Here is a 21,069-nt window from a genome sequence, read left to right on the forward strand (position 1 = left end):
GAGGTCTACTTATTAGGGAACCTTCCAAGGCCCATGAGGCCCTGGAGTCTAGTGGGCTGGAGTTGGGAGAGGGGCTCCACCCAGACATGTTTTGTTTGGCATGATGAGTGTGATGGGTCACGCATCAACCCCATACCTGTGTTCCACCCCTGCCACAACACATGCTCAAAGATGTGGTGTGAGGTGGCCTACCAGGTTCAGAAACAAAGCCTCACACTGAGGAAATTAGCTACACCTGGGTAGACAAACATCCCCGCTGACGTCAATGGCCCCCTTCCCACTGCACCAGGTGTTTTAGAACCGGGAATAGGGGTCCTGATCACAGAGAGCTTTCTGAGCAAGGAAAGCAAACAAAGAGGGGTGGGAGGAGCCCAGGGGGCCTCACATTCCAAGGAGCGGTGGGGAGAGCAGATCAGTGCCCTGCACAGGGGCCTCTCCTGGATGTGGCTTGTTCAGAACCAATGGCCTTCACTTTCCCTTGTCATTCTCCTCAGGAGAGGGGGGGTCTCTTATGCCCTGAATGCCAACCCTTGCCCTTTTTGTTTTGGCCTCCCCTAAGGGCCCCTGAAGGTCTTGTGGTGACCTTACTCCAGCTCCCCACGTGGCCATCCTCTCCAGACATAAAGGTGAATGCCACCTGTGAACAATGCATAACCGATCTGTAAAGACGGGACGTGCTCACCCCTGAAAAAGCCATCTGGGCAGCTCACACTTGTTCCACGAGCTACATGGAACCGTGGTTCTTAGAAGGGTTGAATCTGTCATACACGCTGGACCTAGGGTGGGGCAAGAAGGGCTGTCCTGGAAAGCAATCGGCCAGGGTGGGATCTTGGCCTCCACAGGTCCTACTGAAGTTCTGGAGGTCAAGAACCATAGACTCTTTCCTTGATGGCTCAGCCAACCAGAATTCTCTCCAGGATGAAGTTTCCTTCACAATGCTCATGGCTCCCTTCAACTCGATGAGAGGGAGGAGACCTGCATTGACAGCCAGGGCCTAACCTTCGGGAGGTCAGATTCCTGGAGGGGAAAGGGCCAGGTTCGCTAAGCAAGATAGAGCCAACAGTTCTCCCAAGAGCTGCTTTCTTTGCTTTGGTCTGCTCCTGCAGTCCATGCAGCTGCAGGAGGAGGCTGAGGGCTTCCTGTTATCAACTCACAGAGGGTTAAAAAGGACCATCATTCTCTCTTCCACTTTCTCCTTGGGACCTTGGAATTTATAGTTCAAGTCAGGGTAGAAGGTTCCTGTCCCCGAGGATTCTTCTATTTTTCTCTGAATGGCCAGAGGCAGGAAAAAGCAGGCAAATCAAGAAATCTCACATAATATATGAGTGCCTTTAACGTTGCCAGATGAGACTGGTTTATTGAATAAAAGTCATGCCCCCACTGGAACAGCTAGCCCTCACCTGGTTTTAGATTATAGCAGTCCCCAAGCCTTCCCAACCTTTGTGATGTAAGAAAACAACACTCAGACTCACACAGGAGGCAGAAACAAACTGGGGCACCCTGGTTTGCTGTAACTACAAATGCAGGCCAGGGAGATCAAGTTTGTTGATGGGCAGATCTTAGAGGATTGAAGGATCCCCTTCCCCCATCCATCCACATATTCAAGGAGGGAGAATTCTGGGGTAGGGGCTGGAGAAGGTCAAGAACAGTGCCTAGTTGAGTGAAGTTGGTCTTCCAGCTTGTGACCACCCAAGCAACTGTGTTGTGTGCATTTTGCAAAACTGACCAAATGACTAGCTGGCCAAGCTCTTCAAAAAACTGTTAAGGCAATAATCATATACTTTTCAGTACCTCTGTTCTCCATGTCCTTATCTTTTTGCTACTTCAGTGGTTCTTCCTCCTTATTTCTCTGTAGGAATGCAGGGCCATGGAATGATAGAAACTTGGAGGTGGAAGAAAGAGGCTGCGATGGTCGTATGTGTCAGCCCCCACACTCAAAACAAGTGTTCCCAATAGGCCAGTCCCTGTTCCTGCATTGCCCAAGCAAGAAGCTCAGCGTCTCATAGGACTCCATTTCTCAGGCAAATTCTATAGTTACAAGCACTCCTCTCCATGGATTCAAAGTCTTCCTGAATTCACACCCACCTGGAAGCCACAGCCCTTGCCATTTCTACTCTTCAAGCCAAATACAACCAGTCTCATCATAGCTCTACAGGAAGCAGAGGGTCTCCAGACTCTTACTCATCCCACCTGGCCTTTTCCTAGCATAGTCTTCTTTGCCAAAGACCCCCTAAAAATGTGCTACCCGTCTTTGCTTTGCACTCTCACTCCTTTATCATCAAACCTATTTTCAGAAATGGCTCCTTTAACTGAAGATGCAAGTGATTGCTCATGCTTGATGTGTTAGCTTCCCAGGACTGTTTACATTTTAACAGGTTCAAAGCCTTAGAGCAAAGGCATGTCTGGGAATGCTTGGGCAGCAGGTGATTGCAAGATGGGGGACAGAAAAAGAAGAGCACAGAAATGTCCCTGGAATCCTTAAAATCATGCTGGACACATTTCCTAAATAGAAGACCAACCCAACCCAGTCTATTCCCTGAAGATAAAAACTGGCACTGTGAACTTCTGTGGCTCAGGAAATCGGTGATACTAACTTCATGGTCCCCTCAGGTGAGACTACTCATCTGGGCCAGAACTCCTCATAAAATGAACTGTGTGAAGGCAGAAGTTGCCCTGGTTCTTTCCTGGTTTACTGTCAAGCCTAGGGCTTGAGTAACTATTAATGGCTCCTCATGCAACGTCTCCTGGGTGAATGAGTGAATGAGGTCAGGCCTCAAGGCAGAGTTTTGTAGCTCATGAAAGTTGACACATGGCCCTGGGCAGCCAAAACAAGAACCCATCTGGGATAGAATAATGGGACTGGGCAGAAGTTTGGGGTCACAAGTTACCAGAATCTGTGTCTGATTTGGGGAACAAGAAGATACAGACAACAGCAAAAGAATAAAACATACACAGATTCACTTTTAGTTCCCATCCTGAGGATTTTATGAACCCCCAAATATGATATTTTTGCATTTAAAACATCAGTGTGTTGAAAGTTTGGACTTGAATCAGTGGACTGGAAGATTAAAGAGGAAGAAACATCTCAAAGCAGAGCAAAATCACCAGTAAAAATTGTGAAGAGGAAGAGCAGCAGCTTGGAATAGAGATCACAGACATCAAAGAGGCCTAACCTCTTGATATAGAAGTTCCAGAGGAGAGAAATGAAAAGATGGAGGAAAAGCAATAACAACCAAATAGTAGGAGAAAAGTAGCTGAGCTGAAGAAAGACTTGTGTTTGCAGATTGAAAGGCAGGATTGAAGAGAAAAGACATACTTGTAGGCTTAACTCCATAAAATTCCTGAATACCAAAAATAAAGAGAACATTTTAAGATCATCTAGGAAGAAAGAACAGGCTATTACCAAGGGAGAATGAGATTGTATCAGTTTCCTCACAGGTAGCACTCAGAAGCCAGAAAGGAAGGAACAACATCTACAGACAATGAAGGGCCAAGACTGCCCCCCAGGGACTCCACACCCACATCCAAGGAGGGAAACTCTGTGGACATGCAGTCAGAGCACATGCCAATCATATGACCTCAAATGTTATTTGAATAAAATGCTCAAGAAAGAATGTTAAGCAAGTAAAGGTGCTGCATTTTGTCACAGCAAGTTAACCTGTTCCCTCTGATGCTGGCATCCTATATGGGAGCACTGGTTCGAGTTCAGGCTGCTCTTCTTCTGATCCAGCTCCCTGCTGATGTGCCTGGGAAAGCAGCGGAAGGATGGCCCAAGTGCTTGGGCCTCTGGGACTCATGTGGGAGACCTGTATAGACCTTCAGGCTCCTGGCTTTGGCCTGGCGGAGTCCTGGCCTTTGTGGCCATTTGGGGAGTGAAACAGTGGATGGAAGATCTCTTTCTGTTTCTGTCTCTCTGCCTTTCAAGTAAATAAAATAAACTAGTAACAGGTGACCCAGAACAGAGACCACAAGATGGAAGATGAAGAACAAAGAGGGATAAAGGTAGCACATCCACTTACAATCATCTCCAAACAGACAGTGCAGAATTTTTGGGAAACAGTGAGGTAGGGCAGAACACAGATACGTGCAAAGAGAAGAGGCATATTGCAAGACAAGAAAATGAAAAGCAATAATCGACCTCAGCAAAATGTAGGGGTGGGGCATGGCTGCAGAAGTGCAGTATTGTAAGCACTGGGGCAGTGGGAAGGGGAAGAGGGAAAGTATTGAAGCTTCAGTTCCTATGGGTGGGGAAGGAGCATTGGAGAAATGGGGTCTCTGGCCAGGGTAAGCTGTTTGGCCTCTGGTTTCATATAACAATAGAGAAATACCCTGTTGATCGTGGGCGCTTGGAAAAGGGCAGTAAGCTGTAGAGGAATGGAAAACACGATTGCCCCAGACCCCTTACTCAGCACTTTTAGTGTCCCAGTTGTGCCTGGTTTGACTTGACAACCCCAACAGTGTGACCTTTCCTTTCCGTGTAAAGCTGCACGTGCCCACCAGCCATCTCTCTGTGTTCTAGGGTGCTCCCTCTCTACCAGGTCTCCCTGACATGCCCACCGTGTGTCTGCCTGAGAACCACTCAGCAAGCTCAATTTCACAGCATCTGTTCTTCACCTTCCCAAAAGATTAACGGATGTTTTTGTTCTAAACCAACAATAGGTAAAAGACACTGCTGGCTTCTACCTCTGGCAAGCTCATAACCAACTTCCTTTAATGTCACACAATAGATACTTGGGCAGAGAGAGACAATCAGCTTTCAGGGCAAGGGAGTTACACTTGTGTTTGATTCGATACAGAGGCAAGGGCAGGCAAAGAAGCGGAGTGCGGCAGCTGATTGGCCCAGAGCTGAGATCCCAGGGGCAGACCCTAGCTGCAGGCAAAGGGCAGGTCTGCCTGGGGCTTGGCTAGTCACCGCTTGGGGACTTCTCTTCTTCACTGCTCTTCATTGTCAGGTAGTAGATGCGGTTGGCCTCTGGGTAGGTGACTTTGCTGAGTGGGAGTTTGTAGATGGCAGGGTTGTTGGTCGTCATCAGGAGGAAGATGAGGGAGGACACGCAGAATGGCCAGGTGCCTGATGGCACACCAATCTGGAAATAAAAGTGTGGGGTCTGAAGAGTGTTCCCAAACTCCTGTGTGGGGCCGGGAACTCTGGGGGAGAAGGATGTGGTGGGTGCTGATGATGGAGAGCTTCTCCAGCGAGGCACTGGTGTTTCTGGATTCAGAATGTCAGAGTAGCTGGTCAAGCAATCTCAGATGTTGGTATCTTTGGGCACAGACTCCTTTAAGGATGGAGCTGAAAGATGGACCCAGGGACAGTTTCCCACTTCCAGTCCCATCTGCCTGCTCCTGTTCCCTACTCTTAGTTATATTGTGCTCTCTTTCTTTCAACCCATCTGCCCACCACACACACACAACCTAGAGGCACATGTACCAGATGGCCAGTCCTTCTCTGGACAAACCTTGGATGAACCCTGACAGAGGCATTGAGCAGAATACCAGGAACCATAACACATTCAGGAGACTTCCGTGAGTTCTTCAATGTCCAGAAGTCTGGCAGGGGAAGGGCCTTTTAGGGTGGTGTTCAGGGGGATCCAAACTTACCACTGCCAAGATGTTGGAGAAGGCTGTTCCCATGTATGCACAGAACAGGGCTGTGGGGGAATAAGGACTATTAGAGGCAGCTTCCCAGCTTCCCATGTTCTCCCATGGCAGGACAGGGAGCTCCGACCAAGAGCAGGGGTCCCCTCTCCTTCCTGTAGCCCCAGTGTCTGCTCCATACCCTTCGTTGGGAATGCTTGCCTGACACTATACTATTAGTTACCTTTGCAGGCAGGTGTGGCCCATCTCCCACCAGACTTTGCATTCCCTGGATGTAGAGAGAAGTCATATATCCTTAATTCTCTCTCTGCTTTCATGGTGACCCTGCATAGAGTCTGGGGAGAACCATCTCTTGCTTGTTCCCACTGACTTTGAGGATGGGTTAGGCCAAGCTGGGTGATTTATGCCAGGGAAGAGAATGGTTACACGTTATGTGAGCAGAGGACCCTTCTCTCTCAGAGGTTGAGCTGCTATTGTGCTGTTCGACCTTCTCCAAGTCTCATCAGGACTGGACTTTGGTGGGCACCTGAGCCAGTCCCCAGGAGCCAAGCAGTGGGGTTCACCTGCAGAAGCTGGGCCCCAAGCATATTGAGGGATTTGTCTACCCTGCTGGCACCTCTGGACAAGCACCTTTTCCTTCTCCTCTCTTCAGAACACTTTACCCTTCTCTCTGTGTCTATCACTACCCAGAAGTGCTGAGATAAACCCCGGCTTCTCCCGAGGCCTTCCCAGGCGGTTCCAGCCACTTTACCCTGCTCTTCTTGGAAGGTCAATGGTGCCTACAGTCTGAGCCCCCCAACATGTGGCACTTTTCTACAAATATTTACCAAGCCCCCTGTCTCCGTGCCTGGCCTCATGCTGGCTGTTGAGGGGGCTACATGGGACATGGAAGTCATTTACAGCTTCTACACTAAGTGGGGAAAAGCAAAAGTGCAGCTGTTCCAGATGCTATTCTGCCCTCTACTTGTCTTTAGTTTTACTTATTCAAGTCCTTTCCTGCTGTTTCCAGGGAATGTAAGAACTCCAGGAGAGGAAAGCTGATGGAAAGACGGGACTGGTTGTTGGCCCATTCCTTCTACCACGGATAGCTGTGCTCTGGGGCAAATTCGTTAACTGTTCTGAGTCTCATTTCCTCTCCTGTTAAAGGGGGCTGACTGTCTATGCCTGGTGGTATTCTTGGGAGGACTAAGTGAGTTCAGATACTTTCATAAGACAGAGCTTGGTGCTGGGGTACACTAAGGACTGGCTGATTTCTTGTCAGATGGCACATTCTCTAGTTCCTGGATGGAAATCAAGCTTCCATAACATCGTCCTGTGATTATCTGAGGTCTCAGTTCTCCCAGGGACATCAGCTCATTGGGTCTTTCCAACAATCCTTGCAGATACCACAGCCTTAATAATAATTTGTACAATTACTTTTCTTCTACTAGCCTGTGGCATCATAAAGATGTGGTCACCAGCGTATCTTCCTTGTCTAGCCTAAGGCCTGGTGTGGCCATCTAGAAACAACTGTTGAACAAAGAGTTGTAGCACACAGGAAATGCATATGCGATGTCCTTGTATATTTCACAACAGTGTGTCTGTGCAAGACTATGAGGTGGTGGTGACCCCACTGGACAGGAGGAACCACAAGTGCCCCAGCTATTAAAGGCAGCATTGGCGTTAGGCCCCAAGCAAGTGGTCCTTCTGTCACTGTTGCTCAGTACTTCAGTGGTCACCATGGATTTCACATAACCTGAGGGAAGGCTTAATTAGAGTGAGTTAGTTGTCAGCTTTTCTGAATACTTACCGCAGAAGAGGGCCAGCAGGTGGGTCTGCCAGGTGAGCGCGTAGAACATGCCCCCAATGGCGATGCAGGAGAGGACACAGTTGTAGCTCCAGAGACCCATGTAGATGGATGGGAATGGCGTGGCCACGGAGAGAGCTGTGGGACAAGGTGTGGTGTGTCTGGTTGGGTCTGGGCCACAGAATGAGAGCCACCCTGTGGTTGGCACCAGGTCTCAGGGTGGCCTCTGTTCTGCTGTTCACCCCACACCTCCAACTCTGCTTATCAAAGGGGACTCTGCCAAGAGTCTAAGGAAACCAAGGATAGGAAGAGAACAGTGGTTTTCAAGTTCTTTTTCAAAGCTGGAGGTTTCACTCTGAGGTCAGACAGCTTTCTGGGTGAGGGGAAGACAAGGAGGTGGTACTCTAGTCCCTTCTTGCTCCTTTGGCCAGAGCAACTGCATTTTTTTTTTTTTTTTTAGAAAGAAATATTTTAATTTGAAAAAAGTTCTGTTTCAAATGGTTCAGGAAAGTTATGTATATTCACATATATGTATATGGGGGTATTACAAAAAGCTCATGGAAAATGGAATTAAATGTTAAATTTATTTCGGTGCAAAAAATTTTTTGAAATCCATGTATAGTTATCTCATGTCCATGAGTTTTTTGAAGACCCCCTCAAACGTGGAAGAAAGTTACAGCCAAAGAAATAGGCTATGCATCTGGATTTAGAACTTATGGGTGCCTCTTGCATTCTTTTTGTTTTTGAAATTTTTGGAAGACTTGAAATGAATGCCAATGCAAAGAGAAAGCAAAGGTTTACTTCCCAAAGTTTTTGGAAAACAATGGATGAAATAAAAATCAGGCTTCTCCTCCCAGTGCCCCCTGCTCCATCATCTGACCCTGCTGTCAGAAAGAGCATCGTGATATAGATGGGTGTGTAGTGGCTTATATATACAAAGATGCAGGAAAAGGAAATCCCATTTGAGAAACAGCAATCTAACTTTGGGAAAGCCTTTTCCAGGTTACTCAAAATTTCCAGGTGCCAGGCCACTTTTGCCCAGCTTGGTCTGTTACTGTTCCCTGCCCCCTCCCCGTTCCACTCCTCTGCCCTCAGGGGCAGGGGTTCAGTTTGCAGACTCCGTGGGTTTCCTCTCCACGTGTCCTCTGGCTGCAATCTGCAACCTTTGGAGCTTCAGAGAGAGAACGATAAATCCTTACCCCTGACAGTGTTTTAAAACTCTGGGGGAAGAGCGTACGTCTAGAAGATTTACTGTGTGCCAGGGAGAAATGACGTCTGGGAAATTGGCCAGAGGGCCTTGCTGGAGTGATGGGGTGCTGTCCTACCTGCCAGCATCCCCACGATGGACCCAATGGCTGCATGCAAGCAGATGAGTGGCGAGGAGATGAACAGAGCCACCAGGATCAAGCCACCTGTCCAGGGATTGTCGCAGCCGTACACCTGGGCGATACCGACAGGGATGGCCTGTAACAGCTGCAAAGTCAACAGAATCCGGGTTACTGGAGCGTGAACCCAATATGCAAAGAGCAGGCCCCCAGGCCAGGGCTGAGCCACTGCTGGGGTTGGGTAACAGGGTGGAACAAGAAATTGCTGGTGCTGGCCAAGGTGAGAGAACAGGAGGGGAAGGCACAGGCTGGAACAAATGACTCCGCACTCCAGCACCAGCCAGGCATCTGAGCATCCCTCCTGCAAAGCCAAGGGGGGCCCTCAGCACATGGGCTGGGCCTGGGTGCTTCTGAGGAACACATGGCTTCTGCTTTAAGAAGAGAAGCTTGGAGTGGACCAGAATATCCCTCATCACTATTCTGCCATTGTGGGTTTCAGAGCACTAGCAGATTCCCTCCAGAGCTTCTGGAATCCTGGAAATATTCCAGAAATATTGGAAATATTCTAGGCCATTGTGATGGATGATTCAACCAAAGGTCACTCAGCTTCCTGGCAGTCAGGTACAAGCTAGAGCCTCTGAACTTGACCCCTAGTCTAAGGTCTCTGGCAAGCCTCTGTTGACACGTCCTCTGTGGTGGCTGCTGCCCATTCAGAGCCAACTTGGAAGGAGGAGAAGTCATTTTCTTTGTTCTCAAGGAGTGCTTAGCATGGCAGAAAAGTACTGTGTGGATCATGGAGAGAACTCATGAGGCCCACACATCCCTGAGCCTGAGAGTGACTGGTGGCGCGGTGGCTATCAGTGGTAACTATCAGTTGGGACTGTCAGTTAAGTCGGCAATGATGTCAGATGGTGTTTCTCTGGCTCAGCTGACCCATCCATATTTTTGCAGTCCCTTATGAGCACAAAGGAGTGGGGAGAATGGCAGGACAGGGAGAGCGCAGGCCTGGGAGTCGAGAGCTCCAGCTTCCAGGGTGCTTTGTATGCGTGCATTGTGTAAGCAGGGGCATGTCACTTGCTCACTCTGGGTGATGGTGTCCTGCTTGTGTACTGGCCTGGCAGGTGATCTTCCAGCTCAATAATTCTCTCATTCTGTTCTCCATTACTGGGTCATAGGACCTCTTTGAGGGCAGGGCTCTTGATGGCTGGGCACGTGAAGGGTGCTTACTAAATATGTACTGAGTAACTTAGTGGCTTCCAAAATTGCTGTACACTAGAGTCAGATTGGGATCTTTTTTAAAATAGTGCTGCCTGATCCCTCCCTGAGCATTCTGATTTGATAGGTGTGGGGCATGACCCAGGCCTCAGGTGAGTCCCACATGCAGTTTGGGGATTAGTTATAGATAATCTATGGTAGATATGGGAAGCTAACTGGAATTACCTCTCTAGATTAAAATTTTTACTTAAAATATTCTTTTTTTTAAAGATTTATTTTATTTATTTGAAAGACAGAGTTACAGAGAGAGGTACAGAGAGAGAGAGAGAGAGAGAGAGAGAGAGGTCTTCCATCTGCTGGTTCATTCCCCAAATGGCTGCAATGGTCAGAGCTGCGCCCATTTGAAGCCAGGAGCCAGGTGCTTCTTCCAGGTCTCCCATGTGTGCACGCAGGGTTTCAAGGACCTGGTCCATCCTCTGCTGCTTTCTCAGGCGCATTAGCAGGGAGCTGGATTGGAAGTGGAGCAGCCAGAACTCAAACCATCACCCACATAAGATGCTGGTACTGCAGTCTGGGACTTCAATCTGCTGTACCATAGTACTGGCCCCTTAAAATATTCTTTTAATATTGAACTGTGGATTCATTTATGTGAAAGAGAGAGAGAGCAAGAGAGAGGGAGAGGGATATACAGAGAAAGGGGGAGAGAGGGAGAAAGAGGGTGAGAAGGCGGTGGGGAGGGAGAGAGAGAATCTGCCACCTGTAAGCTCACTCCTTAAATCCTTGTAACAGCCATGACTGGGCCAGGACGAAGCTAGGAGCCCAGAACAGTCTGGATCTTCCAAGTGGGTGGCAGGGATTTAAACAGACAAGCTGTTGTCTGTTGCCTCTTAGGGTGTGCATTAGCAGGAAGCTGGAATCAGAAGCAGAGCCATAACCAGAACCTAGACACTCTGATATGGGATGGATATGGGATGTAAGTGTCCTAATCTCTGTGCCAAACACCTGCTCCAAAATTCTAGACTTTTAAACAAGTTAATTCTGTAACCAATCTGATTCCTTTAGGGAACAGTGTTATGGGGGTCCCAGAGAGCTGGCACGCTGCTTTGCTGCCCTTGTCTGCAATTGGGCAGCCTTTTAATAGCCAAACACTGGACCAGAACCCATAAACTTGTGAAAGGAATGGAATGGTGGAATCCAGTCTTATTTGTGGTACTTGGGAACTCAGCTTACCTATGGGGAACAGGCTGGAAGTCTACTCAAAATATCTCCATGGGTTGTCAACCTCTGAGGAATGTGGGGTGCTGAGGGCAGTCCAGCTTCCACCTTTCCATCCAGGAACATGGGTTTTCAGCCCAAGCAGTCAAGAATGAGAAGAATGAGGGAACAAGAGGCCTTGGAATGGAGCCTGGGTTTAGAATGAAGCTCCGTCTGCTGGGACCCATATTTCAGCCTGGTGACCTGTGCACCGGGCAGCCTGCCCTCCTCCACGCTGCACTCCTGGCCGCAGCAGACTCCCTGTGCTGAAGGGCAGTCGGGTGTGCGGTGGAAATTTACCAAGAACCCAGCCTCTTCTGTCCTCCTGATACTCTCATGTAACAACAGCAAGCTGGGTAAACAAAAAGGAAGCCACTGCACCCTGTCGTTTGACAGAGCAGGAAGGACATGGCAACTACTCTTCAAAGCTCAGGCTGGGGAGGAGTGCAAGAGAAGGAAGCTGACTGTTGGAAAGATGGGCTGGTGGGGTGAGGAGAGGGTGAACTGGGGCCTCAGGGGACCCAGGGTTAGGTCCAACCATGTTACAAGTGGCCATCTTGAACATGAACAAGAGACTTCTCTCTGACCTACAGCACACAAGACCCCTCTGCTAGGAGGCCTGTAGCTGTCAGTTGGACAATACCTCTAGGTAGTTCAGGGATTGTGGGTCCATACACCCGAAGGCAGTTGGCCTTCGTCAGCTGAGAGTTTTGTCCCAGTTCTATCTGCTCTGGCCATTTTCCATATCCTGAGGTGGGCTTTTCCCTAAAGGCAAGAGTTCTTTCTTTTCTGTTTTTTTGGGTTGAGACCCAACTGTGGCTAAAGCCTCAGTCCTGAACAAAACTTAAGATGAAAGCAGTAGATTTTTGTGCTGTTTGTAGCAGTGTTTTGGAGTGGTTCCTCCTCTGATGGCTTAAGTTTAAATAAAAAAAAAACACTATTTAAGGGTGGGGGGAGAGAGAGAATAAACTACCATCTGTTGGTTTACTCCTCAAATGCTTGCAATGGCCAGTTACGGACTAGACTGGAGCCAGGAACCTGGAACTCCATCTGGGTCTCCTCTGTGGGTGGCAAGGACCCAAATACTTGAGCCATCATCAGCAGCCCCCAAGGTGCACAGTAGCAGGAAGCTGGACTCAGGAGCTGGAGGCAGGTGTCAAATCTGATGTGGATGCAGACATCCTAGTGGGCAACCTAACTGCTGATCCAAATGCCGACCTGGGTTTAGGTTCAGAGTGTGGTTGTCCCTGCAGCACCCTGAATGGTAGACCTGGGGTGCTGTGCCAGCAGCAGAGCCGTGTGAGGTTTCGGTGCATGGCTGGGTAGTAAGGGCTCTGAAATTTCATCACACAAATGGTATCTGAGGGTACAGTTTGTTTTCAAATACTAACATTACTACGACAGAAGCAACATTCTGGACTACTATAGAAAGTAGTGCTAGACTAGTGGGGGTGAAAGAAAAAGGGAGCTGGATTTCCAAGGAATGCAGGGAACTTGCAGACACCTAAAATACCCTAAGATGGGGTGGTCTGCATTGAGAAGCAGGGAGTTTTGTCTCACGGTGTGTGTCCTGCCTTGGGTTAGGAGGACTTCCCATGCTTTGAACCACCTGCGTCAGGCTGTCTTGAGTTTTAAGCACAGGCACTCATATAGTTCGACCTTGGGCTACTAACTGTCTTGTGCTGTTGTTTTCTCATTTGTAAAATGGGGATAATGCCAGCAGTATTAGGTTATTATGAAAGTTAAATGAGTTAATATGTTAAGGTCTTGGAACACAATAAACTTGCTTTGATATTAGCTCTTGGCTATCTCTACATTCATGAACAAGGCCAAAATTTACAATTCAATAAATTTAATCTTTTTTTTTTTTTTTTGACAGGCAGAGTGGACAGCGAGAGAAAGAGACAGAGATAAAGGTCTTCCTTTGCCGTTGTTTCACCCTCCAATGGCTGCCGTGGCTGGTGCACTGAGGCCGGCGCACCGCGCTGATCCGATGGCAGGAGCCAGGTACTTCTCCTGGTCTCCCATGCGGGTACAGGGCCCAAGGACTTGGGCCATCCTCCACTGCACTCCCTGGCCACAGCAGAGAGCTGGCCTGGAAGAGGGGCAACCGGGACAGAATCCGGCGCCCCGACCGGGACTAGAACCCGGTGTGCTGGCGCCGCAAGGCGGAGGATTAGCCTAGTGAGCCGCGGCGCCGGCTCTAAATTTAATCTTAAGTTAGATTTTGATTACAGTCCTTTATCCTCAAGGTCCAGAGATCAGTAGACTAAATGAATATGTGTGTTTGTGACAGTGGGGTAGGAGACAGAGTTTCTCAACTTTGGCCCCATTGACTTGTTGGATTTTATAATTCTTTGTTGGAGGTGAGGAGTAGCTTACCTGTGCAAGTTGAATGTTTAGAATTATCTCTGGTCTCTACTTACTTCCTAGGTGCTAGTAACACCTCTCCAGACTTGACAATAAAAAATGTCTCCAGACATTGCCTAATGTCCCCAAGGGACAACATGGTCCTAGCTTGAGCACCACCGATACAGAAAACATATGAAAATTCACCCCATCTTCTACTGATAATACCTTTAAAACCCTAATTTTAAAATTTAATTTGCTCTCTTGTCCCTTCACCAAACCATCCTATCTAACATTTTCCCTTCAACTACCACCAGTCTATATTGTCAACTTAATGCTTATCTATTCACTTGTTTGTTATCTATTTCCCTGTGTAGAACATTGGTTTCATAAGGGCTAGAGTGCTTTACTCCTCATGTATTCCCAGTATCTGAACAAATGCCCAGCACATACTAGATATTCAGTAAAGATCTGTGGAAGGGATGTATGGATATGGTCAAATTTCTGAGGTCCACCATCTTTAAGGGATGCTTCTAGAGAAGCTGAGAGCCTGGGAATCCACAGACTGGTTAGAGAGAGGGCCTGGTAGGACTTGAAGGTCTGTACTCATCACCACTGGGGAACTTACCAAGGGCATTTCGATCTCTGTCCAGGTGATATTGGGCACTGAAGACACAGGCTCCACCAGTGTTGTGGGGAAGAAGAGGTTGTAGTGGCCAGTGGCTGTCAGGTATGTGGTCAATATGATGTTGAAGGGCAGGGTGAAGACTGGGAGGTCCCACTTGCTGAAGACTGAATTCAAGGCACTCGAAACAACTGGGCTGAGGATGGAAGGGGAACAGGGTTAAGTCTGTGACTATTCTTACGTATATGTTCAGCCACTGGGCTCTCCTCCCTTCTCTCTGACACACCCATTTCTGGCTCCCTTGAAATTCTAGTGATCCATTGACTTGTGGTTGGAAATGAAATATTCAATTTAAGCTTGCCCTTGTGAGAAAAATATTTAAAAAGATAACTCATTTTAAGTAGATTACTTTATATATAATTTAAATATTTTCCAAGAAAACTAAACTGAATGTGATCCTTACAAAGTGTAAAGATTGTTCTTGGATCATCAAGTTGTACAACGATTATTGTCCTGGGCTGGAATCTGACCTTCTAGGAGGGGGCTGCCAGAGCATGGAGGTAATGCAGTAAAAATACTGGGAGCTATCAATATGCAAATGGAACTTTTGGTCGCTTGTACCTTCTGTCTTTTTGGCCTCTTCCTTGGAAAGAGCATGGATTTTGGAGACAGAACAGGATGCAAATCCCAATTCCTACATTTAAAGGTTGAGTGAGCAACACCAGACAATTCATCTCTGTTAAATTTAAGTTTCCCTTGAAATGGACCCTATTCTTAACATCTCCCATCTCCCATACTCTGTGAACTTCTGCACAAAATAGGACATCACACAATCTGGTTGAATGGTCTACCTTTAATTAATGAGTATGAATCTCAAATGGGTACTTCTGACTGCCTCAAACCCTACTACCTAGGAAAATTATTTAAAAATTTTCACCTTTCCCTTCAAGTCTTGGCTGTCTGCTTCTCTTCACTCTCAACCAACCACTTGACTTTATTTCATCAAGAAGGCGGAAGTGGTGAGATGAGAAATGTTTTGTTTTCCTACATCTGCTGCTGGTTTTGTTCCCACGTCCCCTGCCTCTCTGCCTTTTTTTTTTTTTTGATTGTTTTTTTAAAAGATTTATTTACTTATTTGAAAGGTGGGGGGAGAGAGAGAGAGAGAGAAAGAGAGAGAAACTTCCAACCATTGGTTTACCCCCAAAAGGGCCTCAACAGCCAGGGCTGGGCCAGGCCAAAGATGGGTCTCTCCTGTGGGTGGCAGGGGCCCAAATACTTGGGTCATCCTCTGCTGCCTTCCTAGGCACATTAGCAGGAACCTGGATTGGAAACAGAGCGGCCTGGACTTGAACGAGCACTTCAGTATGAGATGCCGGCACTGCAAGGAGCAGCTTAGCTCACTGTACTGGACCCTCTGCCTTTTTCATATGATGGAAGTTTTTCTGCTGCTTCATCAGGAGGGTGAAGGGGTTTTGGCTCCAATCTATCATGTCACGGACTTCACTCCTGTAACATTTTCCTCTTCCTTCTGTGGCTTCAACCACTTCCTTTTCTCCAGATTATTCTCATCACTATATAACATGCTTTATTATCTTCTACCTTGAAAAATCTTCTTCATTTAACTCGAGGTCCACTTCAGTAACTGCCTCCTCCTCTGCCCCTCTTCTCAGCTGTACTCCTCAAAAATTCATCTGTTTTTGCCTCCTCAATCCTTCCGCTCCTACACATTCCCAAAACCAATCTCATTAGATAATGTTTTCTCATTACATCACACAAATGGCTCCGGGCCAGTTTGTGGATGGCACCTGTCTTGCCAAATCTTAGCTATTCCCTGTCCCATTTCAATGGGCCCCGCCCACTGTACTGAATTACTTTCTCCTCTGACTACCATCGCAGTGGACTTTATCTTGTTAGCTCATTCTCAGGATCTTTCGATGGCTTTCCCTCTTTTCTGCCAGACATCTAAATGTCTGAAGACCCTACAGCTCTGTCCTAGATCTTTTCTCTTTTTAAAAGTCTTCTGTCCGGTGGTGAGCTTGTGTAGTCTCATGGATGACATACCTTCTTTCTGCTCCACATCCTCACACCACCCAGTTCAAGACCTGTGTATTTGATCACCTTCTCAAAATCTCTGCCTGGACAGCTGAAGTACAAAATGCCCAAACAGCTCTTATTTGGCGCCCATCTCCCACCACAAGTGTGTTTTTCTGTTAGTCTGGTCCATAACCAAGGGCTGGGGGAAATTATGACACTGTATTAAATCTTCTTTCCTTTTTCTGTCTCATCTTCCACAGCCTCCAGGCAAGTCCTGTTGTCTCTGTCACCTTAAAATACCCCTCACCCTCAAGCACGCTGGCCACACCACAGATAGCATCCACGTCCAAGCCGCTCTCGCCCCTCTGAGGGTTTCTATGGCAGGCTCCTGGGCAGCCTTCCAGCATCTGCTCTTGCTCCAGCTGGAGTCTGCTCTCCACACTGCAAGCAGAGTTATTTGTTGGAGTTTAAGCTGTATCTCCCTCCTCTGCTTCAAACCCTTTAACTGCTTCCTATCACAGTTGTTTTAAAAACCAGAAGACTGACTGAATCTACAGCACATATGGGGCCCAGCCTTTGCCTTACTCTCCACCCACAGTCCCTGCCGCTTCTCTCTTCACTGGCCTCAGTCTCACTGGTCTTGCTTATGTTTTCTTTTTCTTTCTTTTTCTTTTTTTTGACAGGCAGAGTTAGACAGTGAGAGAGAGAGAGAAAGAGAGAGACAGAGAGAAAGGTCTTCCTTCCGTTGGTTCATCCACCAAATGGCCGCTACTGCTGGCGTGCTGCAACGACCTGAAGCCAGGAGCCATGTGCTTCTTCCTGGTCTCCCATGTGGGTGCAGGGCCCAAGCACTTGGGCCACCCTCCACTGCGTTCCTGGGCCACAGCAGAGAGCTGGACTGGAAGAGGGGCAACCGGGACAGAACTGGTGCCCCAAGTGGTACTAGAACCTGGGGTACTGGCACCGCAGGTGGAGGATTAGCCTAGTGAGCCATGGCGCCGGCAGCTTCTGTTTTCTGAACAGACCATACCTCTCTCACTGGAGTCTTCTGCCTGTGCCATCCTCCACTGAGATCTTCAGATGGAAGATGCCTTGTTATCATGTAGGAGACAGCTCAGAAGTTCCCTTGCAAAAGGGCCTTGCTTGATCACCAAGTCTGAAATCACTCTTTGTCCTATTTACCCATTCTGCTTTCCTCAAGGCACTTATCACACCTCAAAATGATCCTTTTTAAATTAACTACTTTATGAGTTTATTTCTACTTTTGCCAGGAAGAGTGCAAACTCCAAGAGGAGAGACTTTTACGTGTTTGTATCTGTAACTATCGTTGACAGTAGAATGGTCCTTGTACTCAGCAACTTAACCCAGGCACTCAAAAAGTTTGTTGCATGGAGAAATTTGGAAAAATAACACCATAAATACCTACCTTGCATTTTGTTTGAATTTTGAGAACTACACGAATGGTCTAATGAATGTACTGGAGCAGTAACACAGAGCTCAGCCCAGGGTAGGGTGTCAATGTTTGCTTGTATTTTTAATTAAAACAAAGTTATTTGTGTATTTATTTATTTGAGAGAGAGAGAGAGGGAAGAGAGAGAGAGGCAGAGAGAGATTTTCTGTTGTTTCAGTGCCCAAATGCTTGCAATAGCCAGGACTAGGCTAGACTGAAGCCAGGAGCTAGGAATCTAGTTTGGGTCTCCCACATGTGTAGCAGATACCCAAGTACTTGGGCCATCAACTGCTGCTTCCCAGGGACCACAGGAGCAGGAAGCTGGAATCAGAAGCACAGCCTGGTGTTGAGCCCAGGCACTTTGATTTGAGGAATTGGGATGTGAGTGTCTTAACCACTAGGCCAAATGCCCAACTCTGTCTTTTACTCTGGGACGTGGAGGTGGGGGCAGTGAAGTCTAACAGCCACCTGGTGCAATGTGGCCGAGGGGCTGTCCAGAGGGGCTTAATCCATGTACTCATAAATCAAATGTATGCCAATGAGGACAAATTCTCCTCACACAAGGGCAAAGGCATGTGGGGGGCTTTAAGGAAACCTTCACAGAAAATGGCTGCCTTGGCATTTTGTCCCAATGGATTAAGAAATAAAGAAACCCTCAGAAGAAAAATAAATTGCCCAGAATCCTTAATGTAGTAATTTATTTGCAAGCACTACTAAAAAGTAATGAAACAGTCCTTAAGCTAAATTAAGCTAACTGTTTTTCATAACTCCAGACTTTGAAACCAAAGAAAGATATTTCCTTCTTAGAAATGTTAAAAATAAATCACTGAGTCTGATTTATTGCTGAGAACAGGAATAAATCAGCATGTCTGAGAGGAGCTGAGAACAGGGAGGCGCAGACACGTGAAGTCAGGAGCTGGGGACAGGGTTCACCGTGACAGCAGCAAGCATGGTGATAGCACACTACTGGGACCCTCAGACACTCTGCAGTGACTTTTAAGTCTAACTGCAAGAGGAGGTGATTGTCCAGTAGGACTCCAAGCAATGCTTCCAGTTCAAAGACTATGCATGGGGCTGTTGCTGTGACACAGTAGGTTAATCCTCCACTTGGGGAGCCAGCATCCCATATGGGTACCCGTTTCTAGTCCTGGCTGCTCCTCTTCTAATCCAGCTCCCTGTTTAAGGGCTGGGATAGCAGTAGAAGATGACCCAAGTACTTTGGCCCCTGCACCCATGTGGGAGACCCAGAAGAAGCTCCTGGCTCCTGGTTTTGGATCAGCCCAGATCTAGCCATTGTGGCCACTTGGGGAATCAACCAGCAGATGGAAGACCTTTCTCTCTGTCTCTCCCTCTCACTGTCTATAACTTTACCTCTCAAATAAATAAAATCTTTTTTTAAAAAAAGAGACTCTATGCTTTATACAGGCCAGTGATTCCATCACAGGCAAGCTTTCAGCTTTTAGAGCTTGGTTAAGCCACACAATGGATGATTCCCATGTGACCTGGATTACATTGGTTTAGTAGCGAATACTGTGGATTCGGAGTGCCTTTTACTGGGTGTGCACCGGGGCATGTTATTCAACCTCTGCCTGCCTTGGCCTTCCCTTCTGCAAACTGGGGATAAACATGATCCTACCCTGCCTAGCGCTGTGTCGGGTGTGCAGGAATGACTCAGTGAATGCTAGCCTTCATGATTAACTCTATCCTTCAAGGTGATCAGCATGGTAGAAAGTAGATGACCTTTTTTTGCTTTAGAAGGTCTCTGTTAGTCCATTTTCCTTTGTGCTGCAACTGAATTCACAGGTTTTCCTGGCAGCTTGCATGACAAAGCAGCCTGGCTAGGAAGCCACCGGGCCCCATAATGGTACATGTGCTGTCCCCTGTCCAGTCTAAGACACAAGTGCCTTGGGACCCTGTGGACTCATGAGCAGAGAGAGGGAGAGGTGCCTCACCAGGCCATGGTTGCGAAGACGACAGGAAGCAGAAGCCACCAGAAGTAGTCATTCTTCTCCGAGAACACAGGTATCAGCATCCCCACCAGCATCCCGTTGTACCCGTGGAGTCCTGAGGCAATGGCCGACCTGGGGGTGGAGCAGGGTTAACATCAGTGCTGCTGGGTAGGGCCCTCCCTCCTGAGAGTCTGAAGTTAGGCTTAGTTAAGCTGATTCCTTTAATAATAATGCTTAGCCAAGAGTCAGCCCACTTAGTGAAAACTGGGTGGTCACAGAGCTGCCATCATTTTCTCAGTGACAACACACACACACACACACACACACACACACACACACATCCTGCCCTTTGCTTCCCATTGCTGTTGTAGAACTAAAATGATGGCACTTTTGTCTTGTCTGTGGCTAAGCTTTCCTCTGTTTGTTTCTCAGGGAGTCTCAGACTTCTAGGTATAGAAAGAATCTAAGTAATCAAAATCTGACTCAGGGTGTTTGTGTACATGAGAAACAGGCAGTAGAGTGAGGGGAGGTGGGGGGAAGATTTGACTCTGCATTCTGTGGGGTTCTCTGTAACTGAGGTCCGAGTGCTTCTCCTCTCTGCACCTTCACAGAGTGGATGCTGGATGAGATGGAGGGGAAAGTGGGAAATGAGAACAAGGGACCCTCCAGTTGAAGCAGACATGGTCTCAGCTGGGGTCCAGGTGCTTCTTATCCCCAGACCTGCCTCCCATCCATGGACCTAAGAGGCCTCTCAGCTTGCCAGATGCAGACTGGTGCCCCAGAATGGTGCACTAGCAGTATGTGGGCAGCTTCTCTCTGAGATGAGCCAACCCATGCATTAGCCTGGATGGGATACGGACCGGCAGGTGGGCCTGGAGGGAGTGTGATGTTGGTTCGAACATCCTGATGCTCTAGGCTCACCAGGGACTTCAGGCCACAGTGATCATGCAAGTGTCACCGTGGAGGCAGCAAGACCCAGATCCTGCGCCGAGCCTGGGGCCTGCCACCACTGACTGTGGCACCTGAGATGAGCCTCCCAGGCTCGTCCCTGGCTTGTGGGTTCCATGGCCTTCACCATCTGCCTTGTGAAGTGGTACTGGGTCCTTGGAACAAAGGATGGTGGTGTTTTCAATTGCTTTCAGGGAAGCCCACCATAAGGAATTAATTTTCTATTCCAACCTGGCTCTCCCTACACCTTTCATAGCACATACATCCCCACATTAAGTGGAAGAAACATTTTCCAAAATCATCTGTACTTTTATTATCCATGAATGATTCTCACCAGCTTTATTGTATTCTATTGGTTTCATTTTTAAAGTGCTATTGACAATCAGTCCATGATCTGCAAATGGTTGGTGACCACCAAATTGAAAAATCTTAAGATATGGACTAATGCAGTATTTTCTAGGCTCTCTGACCATCGGAAGCACCTGGGAGGCCCTTGGTAAGAATGCCCCCTCTGGGACGTGTGGAATTGGCACATG

At 47.8% G+C, this 21,069-nt stretch overlaps 1 protein-coding gene across 1 annotated transcript in view; it reads right to left on the reverse strand.

Annotated features, from left to right (window-relative positions):
• Window positions 1-4,677: 4,677 nt before the first annotated feature.
• Window positions 4,678-21,069, reverse strand: part of LOC108177141 (urea transporter 2) — a 431,437-nt gene continuing 415,045 nt past the window's right edge. The window contains exons 6-11 of the mRNA XM_017344140.3: window positions 19,589-19,717; window positions 14,156-14,348; window positions 8,710-8,857; window positions 7,388-7,522; window positions 5,602-5,651; window positions 4,678-5,087 (exon numbers count right to left, since the gene is read on the reverse strand). Coding sequence (XP_017199629.2) covers window positions 4,905-5,087; window positions 5,602-5,651; window positions 7,388-7,522; window positions 8,710-8,857; window positions 14,156-14,348; window positions 19,589-19,717 — 838 coding nt within the window. The 3' untranslated portion in view covers window positions 4,678-4,904. The remainder of the gene's footprint in view (window positions 5,088-5,601; window positions 5,652-7,387; window positions 7,523-8,709; window positions 8,858-14,155; window positions 14,349-19,588; window positions 19,718-21,069) is intronic.

The sequence above is a fragment of the Oryctolagus cuniculus genome, chromosome 10, assembly GCF_964237555.1.
Source record: "Oryctolagus cuniculus chromosome 10, mOryCun1.1, whole genome shotgun sequence".
Classification (NCBI taxonomy): Eukaryota; Metazoa; Chordata; class Mammalia; order Lagomorpha; family Leporidae; genus Oryctolagus; species Oryctolagus cuniculus.